The sequence below is a fragment of the Daphnia magna genome, linkage group LG7 (assembly GCF_020631705.1).
Source record: "Daphnia magna isolate NIES linkage group LG7, ASM2063170v1.1, whole genome shotgun sequence".
NCBI lineage: Eukaryota > Metazoa > Arthropoda > Branchiopoda > Diplostraca > Daphniidae > Daphnia > Daphnia magna.
In genome coordinates this window covers 1,567,992-1,592,760 of record NC_059188.1, presented here as the reverse complement: position 1 = coordinate 1,592,760, position 24,769 = coordinate 1,567,992, and the positions used below count along the sequence as shown (strand labels likewise).

Sequence of the window (24,769 nt, the reverse complement as noted above, 5' to 3'; positions counted from 1 at the left end):
TTTCAAGAAGGGTGTCATGTTTGCATACGACACATATCAGCCTCTTAACAGAGTCAGTTTCCCTTAAAGACCTATAGTGTCAAAAACGTTACTCAAACTGTCTGTTCTTACCCAGGTGATTGTATGTTTTCTCTAAATGTATAATACGTTAAACTCCATCACCCGAAATAGAAAATTAGAATGTATTGAATTTATGTGTATTACTTGAAGCAACGCAACAGAGATAAATAAACCCCTTTTAATTCTACTAATATAGAAATTCGTCGAATCAAAAGTGCTGACGAAAGCTTGTCTTCAAAACAAGTTTAGCAAAGGGTAAATCCTGATGGCAGACAGCTAAGAGCTGCACTAGAAGCCAAATTTGTAACAGTACTTGTACTTGTTTTCACAGACACAGAAAATGCGGTTAACATCGAGGTTGATGTGACCGTCGATGTTAGTTTTCGGGCATTGATGGATGACTCGGTTCCAAAAACATCGAGGTCTCGTTCGATCCAAGATGATGCTAAGATGTCAGCTGGGTTGATGTCTCTGCCTTCTCTAGGTAGATCATCGAACGCACTAGCACACAAATGATATAGACAATTTTAAATATAGAAGAAGACATTCAATTGAATTGCTTTTACTATACTTTTCCTTGCTAAAGGGCTCGTTGTGCTGATCGTAGTGATCACCAGTCAACATATCGAAAACGGCGGCTCTTTTGCGTCGGCAAGCCGCAGTCGCTGAGAACATTGTGCTGGTCAAACAGGTGACTACAGTTGCACCGGTAATGGTCGACGTAGAAGTCGTAAAGGCCGTGCTGGTGGCAGTTAAAGACAGTGAATTGAGGATGAGACTGGCCAAATAATTGATGCCGCTTAGGCCAAACGCTCTTTGATTCGCATTAGTTCTTGTCTTGATGTGATGCGACTCCTCGTGATGCTTCTAGACAAACAAACAAAAATTTAAAACAATTAAATCGATTAATACTATGTGTGTTATTTATATTATTTATTTATTCTATAAGTGTTGTGTATATAGTTACCGCTATTAAATTTGGGTAACGCATCAAATGGTTCGATTGGGATGCAAATATCGGTCCATATATAGGCAGTTGGTTGTAAAACGGTGGGCGCCAGGTAGGCAATGCCCATTGGACGTTTTGTTGGCAAGCAACCGAAAAGAAACACATCAGGGAAAAAAGAGCCAATTTCATTTTGCTTTTGTTAATTTACTAAGACGAGACAACAGAAAATCGCTATAGCTTCGATTGATCGAGCGCTTGTGGATCTACAAGTTTCTCGATGCGATTGTTGACGCTTATATATAGTGTCAAGAACGTTGTATAGAGCACAACTCAACCAAAATTATTCCATTATTTCCTGGCGGGAAATTTTAAAAATGTACGATTTTGATTCACAGTTCATGGGCGATTTAAACTAATAGGAATTTCTATCGCGTCTTTTTTCAATGACATCTGATCTGCATCTTTAGTAGTCCAATGTAACTATGACTAAAATGCAGTAAATACCCAAAGAATTTCTTAAATTCCTGTTAAAAATGCATTCAATTTCCTTATATAGGTCCGCATGTCTTGTAGAAAACCATTTGCGACGTGAAATTCCTGATCGTAAAGCTATATCGTCCATTCCCATCGCATTTATTCAAGCGCATCGTTTTCTTGATTTCCTTCAAAACGCATCGACAGGGAATTTCGATTCGACTTTTGATGAACGCGGAAAGATTTAAACCAAAGGTAATACCTACCTTTCTCCACACAAAAAAACAACCTGTCTGAGAAAAATATTCATGTTTCCCGAAATTCGATTCTTTTTTTTTTTGTTAGATTAAACCAGTGCGATAAGTTTGACACTTGTTTTTCCAACATGAACAAGAAAAAAAGCAAAAAACCTGACGCTGTTTACTAACATTTTTTTTAACGCGATGAAACCTGTCAATATGTTGTGGGCATTTTACCTTCATTAGGATTTCAATCCGCCAGCATAGCTCGAGTATAACGGTTTCTCGATCTAGAAATCTGATTTCTCAAAACGATTGTCAATTAAAGAGCAAGACACTTTGACATTTTGATTGATCAGATATGTGACCTTTTCCTTTTGAATCAACGAATTCCACCGCGTTCACGACCTTTTTCAAGTGAAGACTCTTCATAGAGTTCGTGATATAACGGGGAACTGTTCAACTGCCATGGCCAAAAAAAGAAATGGGAATACTTCACATTGAATTGAACGTATCGAGAATGTCATAAGGCCATCTCAGTTATGTCGTTCTAAAAGAAAACAAACAAAAAACTAAAGCGTTTCCGTGACGCCAATAGTCCGAATACCATTTTTTGCTGTTGTACAGTCGTGTGGCTTTTGAAATCTTGCCAAATATAAAAGGCTAGTCAGAGGATCAACAAGTCATCACAACGTTAGACGCTACATTCAGGTACAGTACGAGTTCCTCTTGTAGCTTGACTTGTAGCTTAACTCTTTGATTTTAAACGTTAACTTAGATAAAGAATGAAGATCGCCTTATTTGTATTGAGTTGTCTCATCGCTGTTTCACGCCAGCAAAATAAGTTGTGGTCGATGCCTCAATACCACCAACAAACACCTTTTCAATATCATTATTCATCACCTGCGACTCAAAATCTAAGACAATGGGCTAATGTTTACGCTGGATCTTATCCTTATTATCCGACTCAATACTCTCAGCCACAGTACGTGAAATATTTCCCCTTCCTGGCTAAACAGAATCCAGGTGTGGTCTTACTCAAATCCTTCCCGCAATCGGTGAGTCTCATTTTCAATAATCCAGTTATGTTCTCGCTTCTAAACGGCCATCTAGTTACAGCGCCGCGATGATGAAAATGATGAACCTCTCGTCCGTCACAATAACGAAGAGGAATCGATCGAGGCCAGGATAGCCAATCCCAAAGGCGTTGCTCCAGAAGGCCGACTGTTTGACAACGCCCTGTTATCCAATTTGCTTTTCGGAAGTGTTGCAACCAGCACGAAATACAGCATCGCAACTACAACGATTATTTCCACATCTGTTATTTCATGCATTCCCTCAGCATCGTTCTCTTCCACCACAGACTGTCGCCGCAGACGTGACGTGTCTGTCATGAGAGAACTTTTGAACGAACATGAAGTTCTCTCGCCATCCACAGTTGAAAGGTAGATTCCCATGTTCGATCTTTCGAATTATTTTTATTATATCGTTTCATTTTCTTTTTTTGGCGTAGAGTGGAGCCATCGGCCGTTCTTCAGCTTGAATCTCTCAGCGGTGTGAACACTGCCAAAGCAGCTCAGGATTCTGTGACTATTGTTTCTTCGTTAGACGATGGGAATAGCAGCCGAGCTTCTGGTGCTCGTTTCATCGGTTTGAATGCCCTCCTCACTTTAACCACCACTTCGACGTTGACGACCGCTACAATCAGTGTTACCGAATCTAGGAAAACTGTAACCCTCGGAACTAGTTTGTTGTGTTTACCTTCAGGTATCAAACTCTGTTAGACAATGTTCTAACCGATTCGCGTTGTATTTATTATATATCCGTAGAATAGGGAGAAATGTGAACTATGGGTTTCATTTTAACAAACGTGCAATAACTATTTGTAGCTGTTTTAGCATAGTTAAGTGTTATATGCATTGGCCTATTGAATCATGATACACATTTCTCAATCAGCATTTCGCTATTTTTGTTTCCATTTCTTTTATTCTCTAAACACGACCATGACGCAAGTGAACAATAGCTAAACGTCTTTAAGCCAAACGTAATAAAAGATAATGTTGAAGTTTACGGCAGTTTTGTCTCAACTCTTGAAACGATACGTACAATATATACCGAGTAGAACGAAGTTGGGGGTGAGGGGAAAAAAAAGATCCACGTGTATGACCAGCTTTTTAAAGGTAGGCGCTTTGTTTGTATACAGACCTTGAGGAACATGTTGACCTTTAAAAAAAAAAAAACATCCCCTGTCCACGTGACCTGCCGGGTAGCAACGAAAGAAGTCTGAGGGGTAAGAAAAAAGGGGGAACTTTCTCTTTGTCTTGTTTTCTTATAAAGGCTTTATCGTTTTCCTCAAAACATCAATTCAAACTTTGTTCATTCTTACGTATAGTACAACAACAACCGAAAAGAGAAAGTAGCCTCCCCCCTCACCCCTCCAAAATGATAAATGATTAGGAGAGGGGCCAATAAGATTTGACTACCTCTTTCGGCTTGAATCCACCGAATATTATAAAAACTGGCCTTAAACTCGCAGACGGCCATACCATGACCTCAGACAACAACGTGGTAAGACCCTTTTGATTCACGCTCTGAAACTAAGTATTATTAAATTTGATTGTTATTGCATTGATCGTCCGTTTGGACATTTAGATGAAGTTGGCATTGCTCGTCTTGGGTTGTTTCGTTTGCCTTACCAAACAGGAACGCTACGTTTGGCCATTCCCGATCAATCCCAATCACGCCGTTTACAAGCCCTTGTATTACAGCGATGGCCTCCCAGCTGGTTATGACGTCATCAAAAAATCCGACGGAATCCAACAGGTTCTTAAATCTAAATGTCTGTTTAAAAAGGTTTAACCTTGACACATCTTTCACGAACACTGCAGAATAAGGATGTAATCCCTCGCAATCCTGGGGCGTTGCTGTTACCCCAACAGAATCGTTTCTTCGTTAACGCAAACAGCATTTATCTGTTTACAATGACCACGACAATCAAATCAACAGTGACCTCAACAGCCACAACTGCCGCCGTCGTTAAATGCATCCGTAACTATAATTTGTTCAGTGTTTTTCAATGTTGTTATCCTACAGCTAACGCAATTAAAATCAGCATCCACTCAATTGTCGGCTACGACCGCTTGCGCGCGACGTCGACGTGACACCGAAGAGAAAGTGGTGATTGGCAACGATGATATCGTCATTAAACCTGATCCACCTAAACCGTACGGAAAAAAAAAATTTTATTAGTGAAAATGTTGAATTGAAACTCACTTTGCACTTGCATTTTTAGATTGGAAACAAGCGTCATGTCTGATGATGTTCCAGAAGCTGCGCCATCCGTTGCGCTTCCTGACATCGCTTCATCTCAGAGAGAATTGGAAACAGGTGAATTTGCAGATCACCAACAACGAGCCGCGTTCACGACGACAGTGTCTGTCACTTCGTTAACAACGACGTTCGTATTTGTGGCAACGTCCATCACGTCCACCACATCACTGGGCATTTCCGCTGGTTTACTTTGCCTCCCATCAGGATTCACCATTTGCGCTTAATTTAAAACCCACGAAAATTGAATTTGCTTTACTATATTATTTACTGCTACCTCATCTTTCGTTTAGCCATTCCGAAATACAATTGTCTTTTTAGTTATAAATAGCTTTGCGATGGATTCCTAAAAGAAAGACGTTCGACCACCGGAGACATTGTTTATACGAATTTCAAAGAATTTGATAGCAGTTTCCTAATATGGGTTGATATGGATGACAAGCGAGTTCATTCACCGATAAACCAGAGTCGGTTTAAATGTCACGATCCCTTTGTTGTTATTTGAAGTCTTTGTTTTGTGTAACGGCCCACGTGTTTCCCCTTCTACATTAAAAGCTGCAACCGGCTGAGGACAAGGTCTCGACTTCTTTTTTCAAGGGCATTGACTCGGTTCAAAACAAAAACAAAAAAATTCATTCGGGAGTTTTAAATGAAAACCGAGAACCCTTATAAGACGGAAAGTATATAGTTAAACTCAAAAATAATGTTGTAATTAGTTTTGAAGAAAGCTCATTTTTGTTTTCTTCTTTAATTTTTACCCCAATTAGAAAAAATTACAGCCATCCCCCTTTAAACTTCCCTTTAACATAACAGGTGAGCGGAAGGAGGAGGAGAATCGGGGGGGCTAAAAGGGGTGGAGAATAGAACTTGAGCGGGGATGAAGGTTACGTATAAATAGGGTAACACGGCGAAGAAAACAGAGTTCAACTTCATCCCTCTGACGCGCACAACAAAGGTAAGCTCTTCCCTATTCTTGATTTAATTTGAACAAATCTCAAATGTTATAATAAAACATCAATTTAATAAAAATGTCCACACATTTTTGCGTAGATGAAACTCTTCTTGTCCATTCTCCTCTTTTGCTTCGTGAGCGTATCGTATCAAGAAAACAACGTTAGGCCTCCCGTGCCATACGCTCGTCAATCCCGCGCTCGTTACGTTCCTCTTTTTTACGCTAACGGTGTTCCAGCTGGCTACGACTTTATTGACGACAAAAAGGTATACACATTTTGTTTCCCTATTATCTTCCAGCAATTTCGCTGCATTTGCTAATTATTCTTACATGCTCTAACTATATACAACAGGCTGAAGAAATTCTACCTAGGAACAACATCAACGAGACGCCCTTGGGTCGTTTATTCAACAACATTCTGAATCCGATCTCTAATTTAATTACGAGGACATCTACGATTACTAACACTTTTGTGTCGACGGTAACCACGGCAACCTACACCCACTGTCTACCCAGCACGCAGTTCAAAATAGCGACAGCTGCTGATCCAGATGCCGATCCGGTCGTCGTTGAAGTTCGTTCCACCGCACCTTGCGCCCGCCGTCGCCGAGATGTTGCCGAATTTTTAGCACAAGCCGATTCTGAAATCGACATTCATCCTGCTGAACCCCTACCGTGAGTAGTATTATCTGGTATAAAATACGTAACATCTTTGCGGTTGATTACATTTCTTGTTGCAAATTCAAATTCAGGATTGAGACCAGTGCCGTTATTGATACCCCATCAGAAAGCAGAGAGATTCAGCCAGCCCAGACGGAACTGTTATCATCCAAGTCGGATGAACTGGTAGAAAATCCTGAGATCCGGCAAGGAAGCAATTCGAACGCGGCCACCAAACTGGTGACTGTTATCGCCACAAGTTTCACATTCGTCGCTAAAACTCTTACATCGACTGCAACATTGGCCGCAGCTGAGGGGCTGCTTTGTCGTCCACCCGGATACGCCGTTTGCTGATCAGGATGTTCTTCGATTTTATTTAAAACCTTTTCTTACAAGCATATGAAATCTTCCCAGTTTTCTATGCCTTTTTCTCAAAATGCATTTCAACTTCATTTTCCCTGTTTTTATTCCGTGATGATGAATAATACACAAGCTTAAGTTATCTACTCCATGAAATGTTTGTCTCCTATAAGAAAGCAATTCGCTATATGATAAAGGCCGTTCAATTTACATGAACTGATAATATAAGCCTTTAAGAGCGTTGTAAGAATTGCCATTAAATAATTTACTGTATAGCAATTTCAAATATCCAATCATAAGGACCATACATAAATATGAAAAACTGATATGAATTCGTCGTGCATTAAAAATTAAAAAAACTCTTTCGGAAAATAACATGCTGGTCATCTTAATCAGACTTTTGTGCTGTCATAAAAACCATTTTAGACTCTTTCCACAAAGGCTTTTTTCACGTGTGACCTAAACAAAGCCAGTTGATATATGCAGCCACGTGTGGTTGTTGCTATATCTCTAAAACTTTGTTAAGAGCCATCGTCAATAGCGACCGATCCAGTCAAATAAGCCATAGGAGCCCAGCCCTATAACGTAAGAAGGGAATGAACTAAAGAACTTGAACTTCCAGCTTTGGGTGAAGGACGTCCAACAGACCAAAAAAAAAAACAGGTCTGTAACCATTGGACAGAAAAGCAGTTTGGGGGTTGAATAAAAAGAGGGTGAAAGCATCTCTTCGTCTTGCTTTGTCTGATGCTATCAACAAACATATAAGAAGTTTCTCGAGAAACACGGGAAGGCTGTATAGCATACATTAACACATTAAAGAACGGAAAGAAAATGAATATCTTTTGAGGCCTATAAAAGAGCAAGAGGGTTGAAAGAGGGTAGTTTAGTAACACTCCAGCACTCAACAACTGCACAAGGTAAATTTTGGGGATGAAAAACTAATTCGCTTTTAATTCTTTTGTTTGTTATTGTTCAATCAGTTTGATTATTTTTCGTGTAATTGTAAATTCAGATGAAATTGGCGTTGATCTTCCTCACTTGCTTCGTTAGTCTGTCGTACCAACAGCGATACGTATGGCCAATGCCCTACGCTCCAAGGGCTCACTTGATGCCATTGTTCTACGCTGACGGACAACCAGCAGCTGACGTTGAAATTCTACCTGAAATCAAGGTAAGATCTGAATAACTCATCTCTAAATTCTCCTTCGTCCACATAGCAGAAATAGCATTTGTTTTGTGATTCGCTCTTTTCATTTATTTCTTATTTTTATGCACCAAGGAAATCGATAACCAAGCCAAAATCGAACCCGAAATTCAGCAAGACAACGAGAAGGTCTTTTTAGGCAACGCTGTGTTGAATTTTAGACCCTTCACCACGACCACCGTAAGATGTTGACGCAATAATTATTTCATCGATGATGAACCTCATGTATTTCTTCTTGTTTTTTTTCAGACTTTTACCTCAACTTCTGTTTCCGTTGTGTCAACTCCAACGACCGTCAAATGCATCCCTTCAACCCAGTTTTCGATTGCTACTGCTGCTAATGCAGGTGTGAATCCACCAGTGGTTGAAGTTCGCGCCACGTCAGCTTGTGCCCGTCGTCGTCGTGATCTGGAACATCTTTTAGCCGACGCTGATTTAGCTAAGGCATCCATCGAACCCGCTCAACCAATCGCGTATGTTTTCTAGAAAATTTCGTTTTTTTTCAAAAGTAAAAATTGAAACGATTTCTTAAAATTTTGTTAGCCTCGAAGTGTCTGCCGTTGAACCGCTGCCGGTGGCTGATGCGAAGGAAGCGAGTTTCACCGAACCTGAAATTGAATCTTCGCAATTGATGAATCTGTCGCCTGAAGTCGTACAAGATGATCCTAGCAAAGAAGATAGGGGCTTGCTTAATTTGAGCCTCACGACAACCATATCGGTGACCGCAGTAACTACGGTGTTCTCTTTCGTTGGCGCTACTATGAAAAACACTGCCAGTATCGCAGCTGATGGCGCGCTGCAATGCCTTCCATCCGGATTTTTAGTCTGCTAAAAAATTTTCGAATAAAGATCCACCGACTTTTGCTGCGTTTTGTTTTCCAAACCAAGGCGATTTTCCCCCGTAATTATTTGTTTGCTCCATTTAATTTATATCGACATGATTAACCGATTACGATGGTAGTGTGTAATAATCAGTTAGAGATTATCAGAATACATGATTTCAATAAAATTTATGCTCTGATTATTTGTCTTTATTGCATCGACATTTCTTTACATCACCCGTGTCTTATAAAAGAAAAACAATTCAAATATAACAAATATTGATGTATTTCCTGTAGGTATTTTTGAAGCATCTGTCCATAGCCTGAAAAAATTTGGAGAATGTATAGTCTGACCGCAATGAGTGCGTGAATGTCCAATTGAAATGAATTTCATTGCTCCCGTCTTTAGCGTATAGGGGATCTATGACAGTCTGCTTTACAGTTGATGTTACGATCCGTTTGGCAAACGTGCCTGGGAAAATGCCAAGTATTTATGGTAAATTTCATATCGAATTTTGTAAATTTACGAACTGCAACGGTAAGCCCTTCGCATTCAACGATGTACATTTAAGATAACGATTTAGGAACTACTAGAAGCTCAACAGCTGTTTGCATTAGTATAAAAGACGTGAAAAATCGTATTGGATGTCAGACGTAGCAGTGATTTCATTCAACAACATCCTTTGGTAAGTTACTTGAGGTAGCAGTTGTTTTTCAAAAATTCACATCTTCTTTGGGTTTTCCAGAAAATTAAAGAAGCAAAATGAAAATTGCATTGGTACTTGTTGTGTGCTTCGTCTCCCTGACTTTGCAGCAGAACGTCTTTTGGTCCTACCCAGGAAGACGCGTTCCTTATTATTCCATGTACAACCATAATATTCCAGATGATCTGCCCATTCTTGCTGCCCTCGATCCTGCTGGACATCACCAACTTTATCCAAACGTATTGTAGCTTTTTAAATCCTACATTAGATTAAGAAGCCTCTTCTTGTGGGATTTGGTAACCAAAACATTTAAAAAATTATTTCTGTACATAAATATAGAACTACGGTGCCCGTGCGCAAGGTGGAGTGGCGGAGCGGACGCTTGAAGATTCTGGTCTCTACCAACCGCTAGAACCAAAGGCGGAATCCAGAACATTTGGCCTCAATAATTTAGTCAGCATTATTCTGAGTTCGCTGTCACTCTCCAGTAGTAGCACGACATACACAACGACTACGTCCACCATCACAGCCGGAACAGTGATCACGTGTTTTACCAAGACGATGTTCAATGCGACCACAGCTTGCCGGAGAAAGCGAGATGCTCTGCTGATGATTTCCGAAGTGTTGATTGGCGATTATGACGGTCAAGACGAACCGCTTGGCGATGACAAGTAATTTTTTATTGTAATTGTTGTGTTATTCTTTGATTAACTTTTGTCTTACGGTTTTTCAGCGAATGGGATGGTGAGTTGGAGCCTTTGCCGAGAGAAAAAAGGGACGTAGATCTAGCCCGTTTAATCGCATCCTCCAAAACTGAAAGTGATCTTCATGTCAATGATGTTGCTCCCAAACAAACCGAATCGTCAGTTGATGGCTATTTCCGTCAAAATCGAGCCATCGTCACATCAACATTGACTTCATATACGGTGTCTTATTCAACCAGTTCCAGGATTGTAACGAATATCGCTTCAGAAAGTGCCCTGTCTTGCCTGCCATCGGGATTTACCCTTTGCTAGTTTCAATACCATCATGACGACACGTTATTTATAACCAACAAACCACTTCTAGGCTAAGAATTTTGGCTGAATAATGATTCTTTTAATTAATATGAAAACATGTGGTAGGCTATTCTGCTGTAGTTACTTGATTAATACACCATTTCTGCATCTATCGGCATCTTATTCGACACTTTAATATTAGCATTGAAAAGCAATTTAAAAAAAAAACAAATGTTTCATTGAGAGTATGTTGGACCATAAATGGGACAATTAACGAAATGCGTTACCTGCGGTCGTACACGAAGATCCGAGCAAATATCGCAAGAACTCAGCACTCAATCTCAACATCTTAAGCTTCAAATCAACCATATTAAGGACCTCCATTTTACCGTGTTCTCCTTTGCTGCTGTGGCTACTGCCAACGTCCGTAGGCCTGTCGGAGCGCTAATCACAATCACTTGTTTGTGTCCCCTATTTTTCATTTATATATTGACATTATTAACCGTATACTTTGATACCAACACATTAAATACAGACGATGAAAATGTTATTGAAAATATTTAGTAATAATGTCCTCGTCAACGCGCCATTTCTTTACATCAACCGTGCCTTGTAAAAGAATTTTTAAAACCAGACGCTATATAATCAAGTGTATCAAATGATTAACATTTTCATATTTTCCCCTGTGAAAACTCAAAAATGTTGTTGAACCATTCCTAGTACGTATCCAACATTCGACGCATTCGCTATAAAAATGTGTTAAAGCATATGGTGTTCATCCTATTGGAAAGCAATTTCAGGGATGTATTATGACCGCAAAGAGCGTTCGAATATATGGATTAGAATTTCACTGCTACTGATTTCAGCGCATATTTTATGAATTATGACAGTCTCCCGTACAGTAAATGTTAAGGTTCATTTCACGAAAACATAGTGATCGGGAAATGTCTAGTATTTCTTAAAATACAATTATTTTGGTTATCGAATTTTTGAAATTCACGAGCTGGGGCAGCAAACCCTTCGCATTCCTTGATCGTACACCAAAGATAACCATTTCGTACCACTAGAGGCCTAGCAGTTCTTCCGGGTGCATTTGTATAAAAGACGCAAAAAGTCACGGTGAATGTCAGACGCGGCAGCAGTTTTCACTCAACAACATCCTTTGGTAAGTTGAGCTACACCGAGTCACGTTTGATTACAGCATTGTATGTACAAATCTTCTAGTAGTCTATTCGACATTATAAATCTACTCAATTTAATTAACGCCACCGGTTTCGCCTTTTTTTTTCTTTCTCTAGAAAATTTATCAAGCAGAATGAAGATTGCATTGGTACTTTTTGCGTGCTTCGTCTCCCTGACTTTGCAACAGAACGTCTTCTGGTCCTTCCCAGGAAGACGCAATCCTTATTATTCCATGTTCAGTCATAATGCTCAAGACGATCTGCCCATTGTGGCTGCCCTCGATCCTGCCGGACATCAACTATATCCAAATGTACTTAAGAGCCTTTTAATCTTCACAGCTTAATTGAAGCCAACATTTCATTGCTAGCAAACGTCTTGAAATCGTTATCTTGTCACATATTTTACTCTAACCTTAGATCAACGAACCTTGGCTAGTGAATGCAGTAATCAGAAAATCTTTTATTTTTATTATTGCAAAAAAAAAAAAATAGAACTACGGTCGACAAGCGCCGGATGGAATGGAACAGCGGACCCTTGAAGGATCTAATCTCTATGAAAGACTGAAGCCGAAAGCGGAATCCAGAACATTCGGCCTAAATTACTTGGTTAGCGTTATCTTGAGTTCGCTGACAGTCTCCAGCACGAGCACGACATACACGACCACCACGTCCACCATCACAGCTGGAACAGTGATCACGTGTTTTACCAAGACGATGTTCAATGCGACCACAGCTTGCCGGAGAAAGCGAGATGCTCTGCTGATGATTTCCGAAGTGTTGATTGGCGATTATGACGATCAAGAGGAACCGCTCGGCGATGAAAAGTAATTTTTTATTGTAATTGTTGTGTTATACTTTGATTAATTCTTGTCTTACGGTTTTGCAGCGAATGGGATAGTGAGTTGGAGCCTTTGCCGAGAGAAAAAAGGGACGTAGATCCAGCCCGTTTAATCGCATCCTCCAAAACTGAAAGTGATCTTCATGTCATTGATGTTGCTCCCAAACAAACCGAATCGTCAGTTGATGGTTTCTTTCGTAAAAATCGGTCCATCGTCACATCAACATTGACTTCATATACGGTGTCTTATTCAACCAGTTCCAGGATTGTAACGAATATCGCTTCAGCAAGTGCCCTGTCTTGCCTGCCATCGGGATTTACCCTTTGCTAGTTTCAATACCATCATGACGTCACTCTATTTATAACCAACGAAACACTTCTATATAGGCTAACAATTTCGGCTGGTAATGACTAATTAAGACGAAAGCATGTGGTAGACTATTATATTGTAGTTACTTGATGAATACACCTCTTCTGCATCTACGAAAATTTTACTCATCTCTTCGCAGTAACACTGAAATAAAATTGGGGAAAACAATTGCTTAATGTCATCATGGAAATCGATTTTTTAACTTAGAAACAGGATTCCTAGGTCTTGCAAATGTATGATTTAAATATGAACTTTCAAGCGTTCCCTTTAGCCTGCGTTGGTTGACAATGGCTCCAATTATTCTGCGAGCGTCAGCTTGAAATTTCCGAGTCTCTCCAGCAACGCAAATGGTCCGATTTCCCATCGTCCTATTAAGGCCAGACTAGAATGCAACAACAGCGTATAAGATGACAGCCTGGACTACTCTAAAATCTCCATAGTATTTTAGTGCAAGGCCAACAATGTGAGGCCGTATTTCACCAGGTAAAAATTGTCAGTGTATTACATAACAACGTAAACTTGGGCCTCAAAAATTCATATGAAAGATTACACGTCTACCACTTAGTGCTACGGCTATAGTCAGACATCGCCATTGGTAATATGACACGCCTCATTGAGGAAAAGATGCGTCGCATAAACCTGCGCCACGAAACCCGGATGAACTAAATCGGGACAACTGAAGTAAGCCTTTCCGGTAAATTCAAGATCGTTACGAGGCAGAACAAAACAACTACGGATGTATCCTTCAACGATCAAATCACCTGTGTTCCAGAGGATGATCCCGCTGTCCCTAAGTAACGAAAATGAAATCTCGGTCACGTGATGTTCAACGCCAATAGAAATACTGTGTAGCATATACCTTAATATATTAGCAACCAATAAATTGAACTGATAAATGGATGGCCTGATCTGAATCAAGTTGTTCATGTGATTGTAAAAGATGCTGGATATGAAAGGATTGTCGATGACGGTGTACTGCTTCACCCAAACAACTTTGTTATGTTTAGCGACACGCTGGAGAATTGGCAAAAGCTCAGTCAGTCCTCTCTTAAACTCTGAATATTGAGAACTGTCTTCTTGCAGATGCATGATGTGATGTAAGGACATACCTATAGCAAAGAAAAAGGCAAGATAAAAGAAAATAACTTCCATGCAAACAGAAAATCACCTGAACAAAATTAGCAAGGATATACAATTACCGAGAACTATCACTCGGACGACATCGTTTTTGGAAGTCCATTTTGAAAAGATGTCATTCGTCCTGTTTGAAAATCTCGGTTCCCAATGAAACGAGGCATGGAAATTTAATAAACGGCTCGTTACATTCGCGTCCATGTGAAGTTTTCCTTGTTTCGAAACGATCGGTGAATCGAATTCGAGATCGTAGTCCGGCAAGAACTACAATAAGTGTAACAAAACTCACGTAAGTAGGACAGTAATTAGTAATTGCCATTTTCTTTTTTACAAAATTTACCTTAAGCAAGTTGTAAAAATGTTGTCGTATTGTGGAATCACCAACGAAAATAAAATGCACAAGTTTATTCTCTGAAGTAGTTCGCCCACCTCCAGGTGTTTGACTAGTAGGTAAAAGCTGATAAAGCTCTGTTTGATTTGGATGTGAATGATCACCATAAGAAAGTCTATCAAGGCATCTGGTGGTGTCTTCTAATGCAAACGATTTTGCACGGCATGGTGGATTGAGGTAGTTCTTCATGTCGAGAAAGCCATTATTGCACAGCGGCAATGTGTCATCTAGAAACGATCGACTACGACGACCCAACCGTCCATTGTTGATTGTGTCACCAACAAGAAAAAATAAATAAATAAAATAATTAGACAATATATACAGTGTAAAGTAACGTTGAAAAACATTTTCTGATTTAGTTGGGAGAAAAAGAGGAAAACGCAAAAGCGACAAACAAACTCATGAAATTAGGTTGACGATGAATTCTAGTACACTGAAAAGGTAAGTCTGAAAAGATGCTTCTCAATTTATTGACTTCCTGACGGAGGAATTTTCCATAATAAAACACAGCCAGTAATATGGTAAAGAATCTCTAAATTATTTCTTACTAGAATATCTGTAGATTTGCTTGATTTACGGGAGGTATGGTGTTCGGGCTGTCTTCACCATAAAACCATAATATTGAAAGGTTAGCACAAAATATAACCAGGCCAATCGTGAGTAAAAATGGCCGCGGGAGCATTAACACACGTTCCATTTCACCTCGTTGAAATTTCCACGATTCTGACTCTGGCCAACTGAAATTTGCACACCAATTCTCAATAGTGATTACACCAACCTAACCTCCCAGACCTCGTCTTTATCACACGAACGACAAAAGCCAAGAAAGGCCAACTGAGTTTCAACTTTGAAAATCTCACTCTCTCTGCAGTCCCCGTGTATCTGTACTTCAGTTGGGTGAGAATGTCAGTAAAGAAAACCGAATTTCAAAAATCCAAATAGTTTGGTATACAGCCTTGTAGAGTAGCAACGAACGAAGTTCCCTCCTAGCGTTTTGAAAATTATAGCTTATACCCCAACATCTCACTAGTTCTTGAGGAAGGCTATAGCTTGCTTCATGCCATTGGCATTTGGCATTAACCAAGGCTGTTCATAAAAGAAACTCTTTCAGTCAACTTCTTCCATAGTTCCGTCTAATCTTTTAATATCAATCAAACATCGATTTCCTGGGTAAAGAAGGAAAGGCCAACCAAACCAAAACACGTGCCAAAACGAAGAAATAAAAAAATCGTCTTAAAGGGCAGATAAAATGTTCCAGTTGGGTACGGGATAATACAGTTTAAAATGCAGCCTTGGTTTTAGGTTGTTTCTGAAATATGCACCATCAAATTGAATGCTACAAACAAAACGTTTTGATCAGCTAATGGTTTTCTTTCTAGAAAATGTTTGAATGGCTGCAAAAATTTTATTACATAATGCAAATCGAAACTTGTAAAAAAAAAGTAAGAAAAATGGAACTGAAGTTTACACCGCTAGATGGTGTTAAGAAACATTGAGATTGTATTCACGCTACTTTGTCCTACACCATACTACTATGGGCGAGTTGGATTAAAAATAAGGCTCATAAGTGTTAGCATATCATATTCCAGTCAGTTACTCAATGTTTCAATTCGATGTTCATAGTATTAATAGCATTGATAATCGTAATAATACTTACACATAAAGTTGAATAAAAGATAAGATCCACACAATTAGTTCTGTTAGATCTGGACTGATAGATCATGTATTGTTCCTTGAACCAACAACGAACCAAGAAGAAAAAGAACAGATAGACTTTTGTCGAGCTAGGTTAATACAGACGAACTTCTCGCGTTGATGACGTTCTACATTCGTCTTGCTGTGTTACAGACAGTTGGTTCTGCAACCCCCTTGGTTTCAGCAACCATTCGATTGTGTGTATCTTGTTGGTGTTTAGAATGAATCACAACACACCCTCTCATTAAAAACCAACATACAAAATACAACACATGGGGACCAGAAAAATCAACAACATAATTTTGAAACAATGACATATGGAAATTAATAGTGTTTCTGAATGACATGAGTAGTTGGTACTATTTCAAAGATAGTAAACGGACAAATGATAGAGTAAAAACACAACAGTGATTATCCAAACAAATACGGAGACTACTCAATAATATCTGGAACCTTTCCAAGACCAAAACCATTCAGACAAGAAGCAAAAATCTCTCCATCAACAGCTTTAGTCAGGACATCAGCAATTTGTTTGCATGTGTTAACATAGCCAAGTTCAATCGTTTTATTGGTTACCTGTTCACGAATAAAATGATACCTTACTTCGATATGTTTCGATCCTTTGTGTGCCAGTGGGTTGTAGGCCAACCCTATGGCACTTTCGTTGTCACAGCGTAAAGTGGTGGGATTCATCTGAGTTGATCCAAGATTGTCTAATAGACGACGTATCCATACAGCTTCACGTGTCGAGTCGCTAGCGGCTATATATTCTGATTGCATAGTTGATAATGCAACAATAGGTTGTCTACGGCTTGACCAAGTGACTGCGCCTCCGTTGAGGATGAAGACGTAGCCGGAAGTGGAACGGCGAGTATCCGGATCACCCGCGTAGTCGGCATCCGAGTATCCGATTAAGATGTTGTCTTTGATTTCATTTCCGCCGAAGCATAGACCATGATTGCGCGTTGAAGCTAGATACTTCAGCACACGCTGGGCGGCTTTCCAATGATCCAAACCAGGGTTCTGGCAATGTTGAGCTAGCTGGCCTGCTATAAAAGCAATGTCAATCCGCACAGTGAGAGCAGCATACATGATACACCCCACGACTTCGCGGAAAGGGATGGTAGACATGGTTGCCACTTCAGTTGGGGTGGAAGGGGCAGAGTAAGAAGATAGACGAGGCGCGCCTTTCAAAACCGGTAGCGACAGCGGGTGCGCATCTGACAGTCGAAATTTCACCAAAATTTTCTCGATGAACTGCGGAATAGACAGATAGATCCGTTGGTTGGGACGATCTCTAGTGATCACGATACCGACGAAAAGGTCGGCAGGTATGGCTGTAATCTCGAATTTCCGGTTGAGATAACGGATGACGTCGTCGATGACATCCATTGAATTGCCGGCGACAAGCCCGTCATCTACCCATACTGCAATAATGAGAAAACACGTGCGAGTAATACGGTAGTATACACAAGGGTCCGCAGTACTTTGTATGAGACCATATTGAATGAGGGCATCGTGTAGAGTCTTGTTCCAAATGCGAGAAGCTTGGCAGAGACCGTAGATCCCTTTGTTAAGGCGGCACACTTCATGTTCTCGGCCAGGGATGACATATCCTTCCGGTTGTGCAATAAAAACAAGTTCGTCAATGAGTCCGTTGAGAAATGCGGTAGTGACATCCAGCTGGATGAGTTCAAGATTGCGCGCGGCCGTGATGGCAATGATGATGCGTAGAGAGTCGTAGCGGACTACGGGAGAAAAAGACTCTTGATAGTCAATACCTTGTACTTGACGGTACCCCTTGGCAAAGAAACGTGCCTTTCGGCGACATGGTAGTCCAAGTTTGTCAGTTTTGACCTTGAAATCCCATCCACTGGGTATGCAAATCCGTCCGTTTGGAAGAGTTGTTAGAGTCCATGTTTGATTCTTCATATGGGCTGCAACTTCACGATCAGTGGCAAGTTTCCACAGAGCACTTTCAGCCCCACCCATGGCTTCTTTGTAAGTCTGTGGCTCGTAGTATAAAGAGGATCCCTTTAGTGCAATGGAGATGCAACACGACATGGGCATGGTGGACGTCTCTACAGCAGCGTATGACCCGAACGTTTCCAAGGGAAATAATTTCTTAGGTATGAGTCCACGAGGAGACTTACGAAGTGGGATGCCCACCTGTCGTTCTTGAAGTGGTTCTTCTATACGTATCGGTACTGTTGTAGGAGCTACTCCATTCTCCAGAGTTTCCAGGTGTAGCAAAGGTTGAATTGTCGATTCAGTCTGCGGCGTAGACGAAGGTTGTTCCGGAATCACAGGCCAGTAAGGGATATTTTCGTACACTTTGACATGTCTCGTGATGTGGGTCCGTCCGGTCGCAACAACAAAGATCCGACTCGCCTTTTGCTCCTCACTCTCTCCGACGTAAACGCCTTTTGTGGCTTTGGGGTCGAGTTTTTGACGAAGCGTATCAGGTACGAACATATAGGCTACAGATCCGAATATCCGAAGCTTCGAGATGTTCGGGATCACACCGTGCCAAAGTTCGAAAGGGGTTTTGTTCTGCGACTTGGCAAGAGTTCTATTCAAAACGTATACAGAATGATTTACTGCTTCCGCCCACAAATTCAATGGAACGCCTCTGTCATGAATTAGACTGCGTGCAGATTCCACGGTGGAACGATGATCTCTCTCAGCTATTCCATTCTGCTCCGGAGTGTAGGGAGCACTGGTCTGTAGTTTAATCCCAAGTGATGTTAGAATAGTATTCATTTGACTGTTAATGAATTCAGTTCCACCGTCACAACGCAAGAGTTTAACGTGAAGACCAGTGTCAGTAGTAAGCATCTTGGTATACTCAAGGAAACAGTTAGCAGTTTCGGACTTGTGTTTGAGAAAATAAACCGTTTTGTACTTGCTGTAGACGTCCTTGAAGAGAACGTAGTACCTAGCACCTCCCACCGAATTGACTTGCATTGGTCCAACGAGGTCTGACACGACACATTCACCAACGGTAGAGTATTTGGTAGTGCTGTTTGCGAATGGCAATTTGTGCATCTTACCCACTTCACACCCATGACAGCATTCTTCCATCGATTTGGACCCCGGAGTAATTTGCATACCGCCAATACCAATATTATTGGCCATGCGTCGAACAGTTTGATTGTTGACATGTCCTAGGCGCTTGTGCCAAATGTTAAGAGTGACTTGACTGTTCGTGTCTGCATTGAGACCCATGGTGGCATATTGTGATACAATAGCTTTGACTTTGTAGAGACCTTCGCCGGATCTTGAAGCTGTCATGACAATGGTGTTTCCTTTATGTATACTAGCATTTTCGTTGCAGAAAGATACTGAGTATCCATTGATCGATAGACTTGCTATGGAAATGAGAGTCACCCCCAGATCGGGCACGTAGAGAACGTTCTTCAATTCTCCCTCTACTGAGACTCCATTAACAAATGATGTCATCTTGATAGTTCCGACACCGACAGCGTGTAATATTTTCCCACCAATTCCATTGATCGGCCAGCTGTTTGGTGGAATATCGCATAGATCGGTGAAATAGGAAAGTTCTCCACACATGTGGCGAGTCGCTCCAGAATCCAATACAATTCCATTCAGATCTCCATCAGGAAGACAGCACACAGAAATGAGAGAGAAGTTGGGTCGCGAACCTCCATTGTCGTCGTTGTTCGGACGTTTGGGTGGTGTCGGTTGTTTCTCCCCTTGTTGTGCAATCCGAAGTCTGCATTCAAATTCATAGTGGCGCGATTTGCCACAGTAGGTACACTGAGCAGTATCTCGATTTACTACATCGCGTGATCCATTTGCACGTCCGCGTCCTCCACGTGCATTACGTATAAATGGGGTTCTTTGGATCCCATTGGCCTGGAGTGCACTATTGTTACGTTCCGGTGGTGGAGGTAGGGACGCCTGCTCTTCAATACGACGTAGTTCAATCCTTCTTTGTTCTGAAACTATTCTTGCTCGAAGGGCATCCATGGATCTCTCATTATCAGGGATGTTATCCCACGTAGATGCAAGAAAACCGAATTTAGCAGGAAGACTGCACATGATGGTAGTAATCAAATCGTGCTCAGTAATGTTGACTCCAAGGTCGTTCAGTTCGGTTGCCATTGATTCCAGAGCAGTAATGTGTACCATGATATCTTCACCAGCAGTGGGTCGTAAGTTGAGAAAATCTCTGTGGAGGAGATGTTTGTTATCGGCAGCACGCTGAAGATATTGCGTCTCGAGTCTTGTCCACATCTCATGACTGTTTCTGCTGTTGAGGAGAGCCAACTTCCTTGTTTCATCACAGCTGTTGAAGATAAGGAATCTACCGTAGCAGTCTCTCATTCTCCACTCTTCGATCTCAGCAGCATTGATTACTAGCTGGTTATCTTCTACCTCCTCGAACTGTTGAACCGGTTCAATGATTAAACCCTGTAAGATTTCAACAGTGAGTAGCGGATTAGAATTTAGCATATTCTCTTCTAATATATGATATTAGGTTATATACCTCAACGATGGGTCTTAGATTCTTCAATGTGAACATCATTTCCATGTTGTGTCTCCACGTAATGAAATCTTTTCCATCAAATCTTTTTAAGTGTTTGATCACATCAAGAGAATAGTTTTGAGCCATCATGGAATGTTAAACGTATGGCTTAGCGTTTATGCTGGGCCCATAACCTGTTAGCATATCATATTCCAGTCAGTTACTCAATGTTTCAATTCGATGTTCATAGTATTAATAGCATTGATAATCGTAATAATACTTACACATAAAGTTGAATAAAAGATAAGATCCACACAATTAGTTCTGTTAGATCTGGACTGATAGATCATGTATTGTTCCTTGAACCAACAACGAACCAAGAAGAAAAAGAACAGATAGACTTTTGTCGAGCTAGGTTAATACAGACGAACTTCTCGCGTTGATGACGTTCTACATTCGTCTTGCTGTGTTACAGACAGTTGGTTCTGCAACCCCCTTGGTTTCAGCAACCATTCGATTGTGTGTATCTTGTTGGTGTTTAGAATGAATCACAACAATAAGGATAAAAAATAAGACACATAAATCAAAAATAAGCTAAGACTTAGCAAGAAGCAGGGAATGACATGATCATCCAACATGGTCTCCCCTAGCCCTAGCCACGGCAACCACTCACCCTCAGCAACTGGAGGCAATTGCACTTGCACCAATTAGGTCGGCGTTGCAATTTTCCATAAGTTCCAAAAAGTTTCCGTTTTCCACAAACGGCCAGAGTCATAGAACCCTGGTTTCACGACATGGGAGGAATCGTCTGTCGTTGTGTCTAATTTCGGAAATAGCAGTCAGAGCCTCCAGCGGGTGTGTGATGAATGCAACAATCAGGGAAACGTGTTTGAAAACTTCAACAGCCAATTTAGTCCGGTCGGGCTAGGTTTTAACCCCAAACAAATTGTAATAAGTTGTTTTTTACATGAGCTGTGTTTATATCCCTTTGATCTATGCCCTGTTAAAAAGCTCCCGAAAAATATTAATATTTAGTGTACTTATTTTAATTTTTAAAATATGCGTGTTTTTGTGATTCGATTAAAACTATTTAAATACAAGAAAAGAGAAATTTGAAAAAAATGAACTTTGTTAGCTATTCCCTCATTTATATTCAGGATAAATTTTGGTTACATAACCTTAAAAGTGTGAAATTCACAGCCACTTTTAGCTGGTCACCTCCTTTTTTTCCCCCTTAAAAACGCGTCCGTGTTTTACACGGTTCTTATGTAAAAATCATGACAACGAAAATCGTTGCCGATAGTGAACTAGAGTTCGCTCCTCATCCGTTAAGGTCTCATTTTAATCGGCGGTTTATCCTTTACCACCCCAATAAATGATTTCCGGGAGCTATTTTTACTTTTCAAGTTATTTCATGAAATATAAACCCAATTTTCCCCAAATTTTCTTATTACACGTTCTAGTTTCCGCCACTGGAGGGCCACTGTTGGATATATGTAAACAATATATCAGAACGCCACAACGCTCACTGCGGGTGTGGAACCCATCCCTAGTCGACCGTCTTGGACTGTGGACAATATCGTTTGAAGAGCGAAAGTAATCCAAGTCTGTTTGTGACCACTCGATTTCTTTCAATTGTTATTACGAACGCTAAAATTCTAAACTTATTTATAAGAAATAATTTTAAAACGCAAACAGTTTGGAACAGAATCCATTTATTGATTAAACGAATAAAACAAGGACAAAGCCAATTTGGAACCAAATTTTGACCCTCAAACATGCCCGACGTTTTCCCATGTGATGCTCCCCTGAAATTGAACGACTCATTTAAGGATGAAATCCCCTGTAAAGGTAGTCGTGTCACTGCCGCGTTTACGGGTTCACCATTCAATTCCGTCGGTGTTTAGGGTTTTTATGAGCCAAATAAATACGGACATTCCACTGACGGAACGGTGGTGGCAGGAATTGCTGAAAAAAGTTCACTTTCCGCTAAAAGATGGAAATAAATTCAAGTTACATATCTGCAAAGTTGAATCTAACTTCATCGTTAGGGAAAGTGGAACTAATTCAAGTCTATTTCCGACCATCCTTCAGGCAATGGTTCCATCACAAATACCTGATCTTTCGGTCGGTACTCTGCGTTCCGTTTCCGCTCCTTTTCTTTTTCTAGTTCGGCGAGTAGTCTTCGCATAGTTACTTGCGCCTGATTTTGAGGTGGTTCTCGTCCCCAAGCCTGGTGTTGACTGGCCCGTACTTGGCCATTCTGGTAAGCACTAGGAGCAGTCTGGTTTGCTCTTCTTATTTCGTCTTTTTCAGCTTCCAGCTTGGTGATACGTTGCTGTAGATCAAAGTTTTTCATTTGTTCTAGCTGGAGTAATTGTGACAATTCCGTAACCTTTTCCCGCATCCTGTCTAACTCGTGCTGAACCCCGAGGCTGGTAGTTCCATAACCAGGTTGTTGTGTAGGTTGTTCAGTGAACAGGTCTATCAGTTCCTCGTCCCCTGTTTGGGCCGCAGGTGTTTGCACTGGAGGTTCGTACCTGACAGCCTCTACATGCTCTGGCGGAGGGGGTGGCACGTACGAAACGGGCGGCCAATACGGTGGTGGCGGTATGAAATTTTCTGGGGGCGGGCGGTTCCAGTATGCCTCGATGCCTGAAGTATCGGCTCGTCCCGACGAAGAGTCGTAACGGACATAGGAGTCTGGTTCGTCGGGCATATGGCAGACCGTATGACTGTTTTCCTTAGATTGTGGGCGATCTGGTGTCAGGGGTATCGGCATGAACCGAAAGTCTGGATCGTACGGTACAGACGGTCGCATGCAGTTGGATTCCGGTGCCACTGCATTTGTAACCAAGTCTGCAATTTCCAAAGAGGGTTGTTCATCGTCAATAATTTCAATACCTATTAACAACGCCATCCAGGAAACGATGTCAGAAAACGACTTCATTGTGAATAGTTTTCTGTTAGACTTTTTAGACTTGTAGAAAATTCTTAGATTTTTCCCGGTTTTTCGTTTATTGATATGGAAATCGACTAAGAATCGCCAACTGATTGTTTGAAATTTGGTACATTTTGTTTTATTTTCACAATTTTAATCGAACGTAATCACGTTTCATTCTGCCTTTCCACAAACTTCAATAAATTTTGCATGTTGTTCAGAATGTTTATGAATTCACAAATAATATTTGATTTGTAAAAATTACAGAAATCATCGTGACATGATGATTACGATTGGCGTGAAAGAGTGCAATCTAATTGCCAACGCCATCTGGCGGAGTGAAATCTACCACAGTTTTCCCGTTTCGTTTCTACGTACGTTATGTAACACGTTTTGCAGTGATTTAAGTTGATTTTAGAAAAAAAGGTAGCTGGTAACAAATGTTTCGGTACTTTTCTATTTGATGGTGCACATTTCAGAAACAACCTATAAAACCAGGATAGCATTTAAAACTGCGTCATCACCTCGCCCACCACTGACATTTGACTAGCCCTTAAACACGGTTTTTATTAGTCCGTTTTGTTTTGTTTAGTCCTTCCTTTGTTGCGCATGAAATTGATGTTTAGTTTTATTGATATCAGAACACTAGACAAAACTATGGAAGGCTTTGACTGAACGAGCAGCAGTAAACACTTCGCCAATGATATTTTTTAAACTGTCGATAGTTAACAGGAGAATGGCCATAAATCATTCCGCGAAGCTTTAAATATTCGGAAAATGTTCTGTATCAGCGAAAATGCGGAAATCACTCTTGAACTACTGACTTTCATATGAATCAAACGAAGGGGAGGGGGGAGAAAGTGAATGGCAAACGAACCATGCGGTTCAAATTGCAATTAGATTAAAATTTAGGTAGATGAAATAATCGCTCCTGCCATTTATCCTGAACTGAGACTGTCTGTAACCTTGAAAAACT

The 24,769-nt window shown here is 40.7% G+C and overlaps 8 protein-coding genes across 14 annotated transcripts; 6 read left to right on the top strand and 2 right to left on the bottom strand.

The window, feature by feature from the left end:
* Positions 1-175: 175 nt before the first annotated feature.
* LOC123474342 lies at positions 176-1,267 on the bottom strand. 2 transcript variants are annotated; one of them, XM_045176290.1, is made up of 3 exons: positions 1,028-1,267; positions 632-927; positions 176-561 (listed from the first exon to the last, which is right to left on the bottom strand). In XM_045176290.1, exons 1-3 carry the CDS (start codon positions 1,196-1,198, stop codon positions 306-308), a joined length of 723 nt encoding a protein of 240 aa, XP_045032225.1. In that variant the 5' UTR covers positions 1,199-1,267; the 3' UTR covers positions 176-305. The 2 variants fall into 2 exon arrangements, with proteins under 2 accessions (XP_045032225.1, XP_045032226.1); XM_045176291.1 differs by having other exon boundaries at positions 632-924.
* Positions 1,268-2,309: 1,042 nt separating this feature from the next.
* LOC123474341 lies at positions 2,310-3,680 on the top strand. 2 transcript variants are annotated; one of them, XM_045176288.1, is made up of 4 exons: positions 2,310-2,433; positions 2,501-2,780; positions 2,842-3,167; positions 3,236-3,680. In XM_045176288.1, exons 2-4 carry the CDS (start codon positions 2,508-2,510, stop codon positions 3,504-3,506), a joined length of 870 nt encoding a protein of 289 aa, XP_045032223.1. In that variant the 5' UTR covers positions 2,310-2,433; positions 2,501-2,507; the 3' UTR covers positions 3,507-3,680. The 2 variants fall into 2 exon arrangements, with proteins under 2 accessions (XP_045032223.1, XP_045032222.1); XM_045176287.1 differs by having other exon boundaries at positions 2,836-3,167.
* A 428-nt stretch (positions 3,681-4,108) lies between these two features.
* Positions 4,109-5,377, top strand: LOC116927874. Its single transcript, XM_032934916.2, has 5 exons — positions 4,109-4,290; positions 4,375-4,545; positions 4,611-4,770; positions 4,835-4,946; positions 5,015-5,377. Exons 1-5 carry the CDS (start codon positions 4,270-4,272, stop codon positions 5,274-5,276), a joined length of 726 nt encoding a protein of 241 aa, XP_032790807.2. The 5' UTR covers positions 4,109-4,269; the 3' UTR covers positions 5,277-5,377.
* A 485-nt stretch (positions 5,378-5,862) lies between these two features.
* On the top strand, positions 5,863-7,167 carry LOC116927873. The gene is made up of 4 exons (XM_032934915.2): positions 5,863-6,004; positions 6,100-6,267; positions 6,354-6,676; positions 6,754-7,167. Exons 2-4 carry the CDS (start codon positions 6,100-6,102, stop codon positions 7,013-7,015), a joined length of 753 nt encoding a protein of 250 aa, XP_032790806.2. The 5' UTR covers positions 5,863-6,004; the 3' UTR covers positions 7,016-7,167.
* A 620-nt stretch (positions 7,168-7,787) lies between these two features.
* LOC116927872 lies at positions 7,788-9,234 on the top strand. The gene is made up of 5 exons (XM_032934914.2): positions 7,788-7,938; positions 8,034-8,192; positions 8,301-8,405; positions 8,475-8,698; positions 8,769-9,234. The coding sequence occupies exons 2-5, from the start codon at positions 8,034-8,036 to the stop codon at positions 9,055-9,057; spliced, it is 777 nt and encodes a 258-aa protein (XP_032790805.2). The 5' UTR covers positions 7,788-7,938; the 3' UTR covers positions 9,058-9,234.
* Positions 9,235-9,603: 369 nt separating this feature from the next.
* Positions 9,604-10,920, top strand: LOC116927871. Its single transcript, XM_032934913.2, has 4 exons — positions 9,604-9,732; positions 9,793-9,989; positions 10,090-10,421; positions 10,484-10,920. Exons 2-4 carry the CDS (start codon positions 9,810-9,812, stop codon positions 10,764-10,766), a joined length of 795 nt encoding a protein of 264 aa, XP_032790804.2. The 5' UTR covers positions 9,604-9,732; positions 9,793-9,809; the 3' UTR covers positions 10,767-10,920.
* Positions 10,921-11,775: 855 nt separating this feature from the next.
* Positions 11,776-13,256, top strand: LOC116927870. 2 transcript variants are annotated; one of them, XM_032934912.2, is made up of 4 exons: positions 11,776-11,913; positions 12,047-12,240; positions 12,422-12,753; positions 12,816-13,256. In XM_032934912.2, the coding sequence occupies exons 2-4, from the start codon at positions 12,064-12,066 to the stop codon at positions 13,096-13,098; spliced, it is 792 nt and encodes a 263-aa protein (XP_032790803.2). In that variant the 5' UTR covers positions 11,776-11,913; positions 12,047-12,063; the 3' UTR covers positions 13,099-13,256. The 2 variants fall into 2 exon arrangements, with proteins under 2 accessions (XP_032790803.2, XP_045032224.1); XM_045176289.1 differs by lacking the exon at positions 11,776-11,913 and adding an exon at positions 11,931-11,953.
* Positions 13,257-13,611: 355 nt separating this feature from the next.
* LOC116927865 lies at positions 13,612-21,650 on the bottom strand. Of its 4 annotated transcripts, XM_032934903.2 has the most exons (6): positions 15,211-16,260; positions 14,612-14,903; positions 14,337-14,535; positions 13,997-14,246; positions 13,899-13,927; positions 13,612-13,824 (listed from the first exon to the last, which is right to left on the bottom strand). In XM_032934903.2, exons 1-6 carry the CDS (start codon positions 15,357-15,359, stop codon positions 13,748-13,750), a joined length of 996 nt encoding a protein of 331 aa, XP_032790794.2. In that variant the 5' UTR covers positions 15,360-16,260; the 3' UTR covers positions 13,612-13,747. The 4 variants fall into 4 exon arrangements, with proteins under 4 accessions (XP_032790794.2, XP_032790798.2, XP_045032221.1 ...); XM_032934907.2 differs by lacking the exon at positions 15,211-16,260 and adding an exon at positions 21,526-21,650 and having other exon boundaries at positions 13,612-13,927; XM_045176286.1 differs by lacking the exon at positions 15,211-16,260 and adding an exon at positions 16,320-16,739 and having other exon boundaries at positions 13,612-13,927.
* Positions 21,651-24,769: the final 3,119 nt, after the last annotated feature.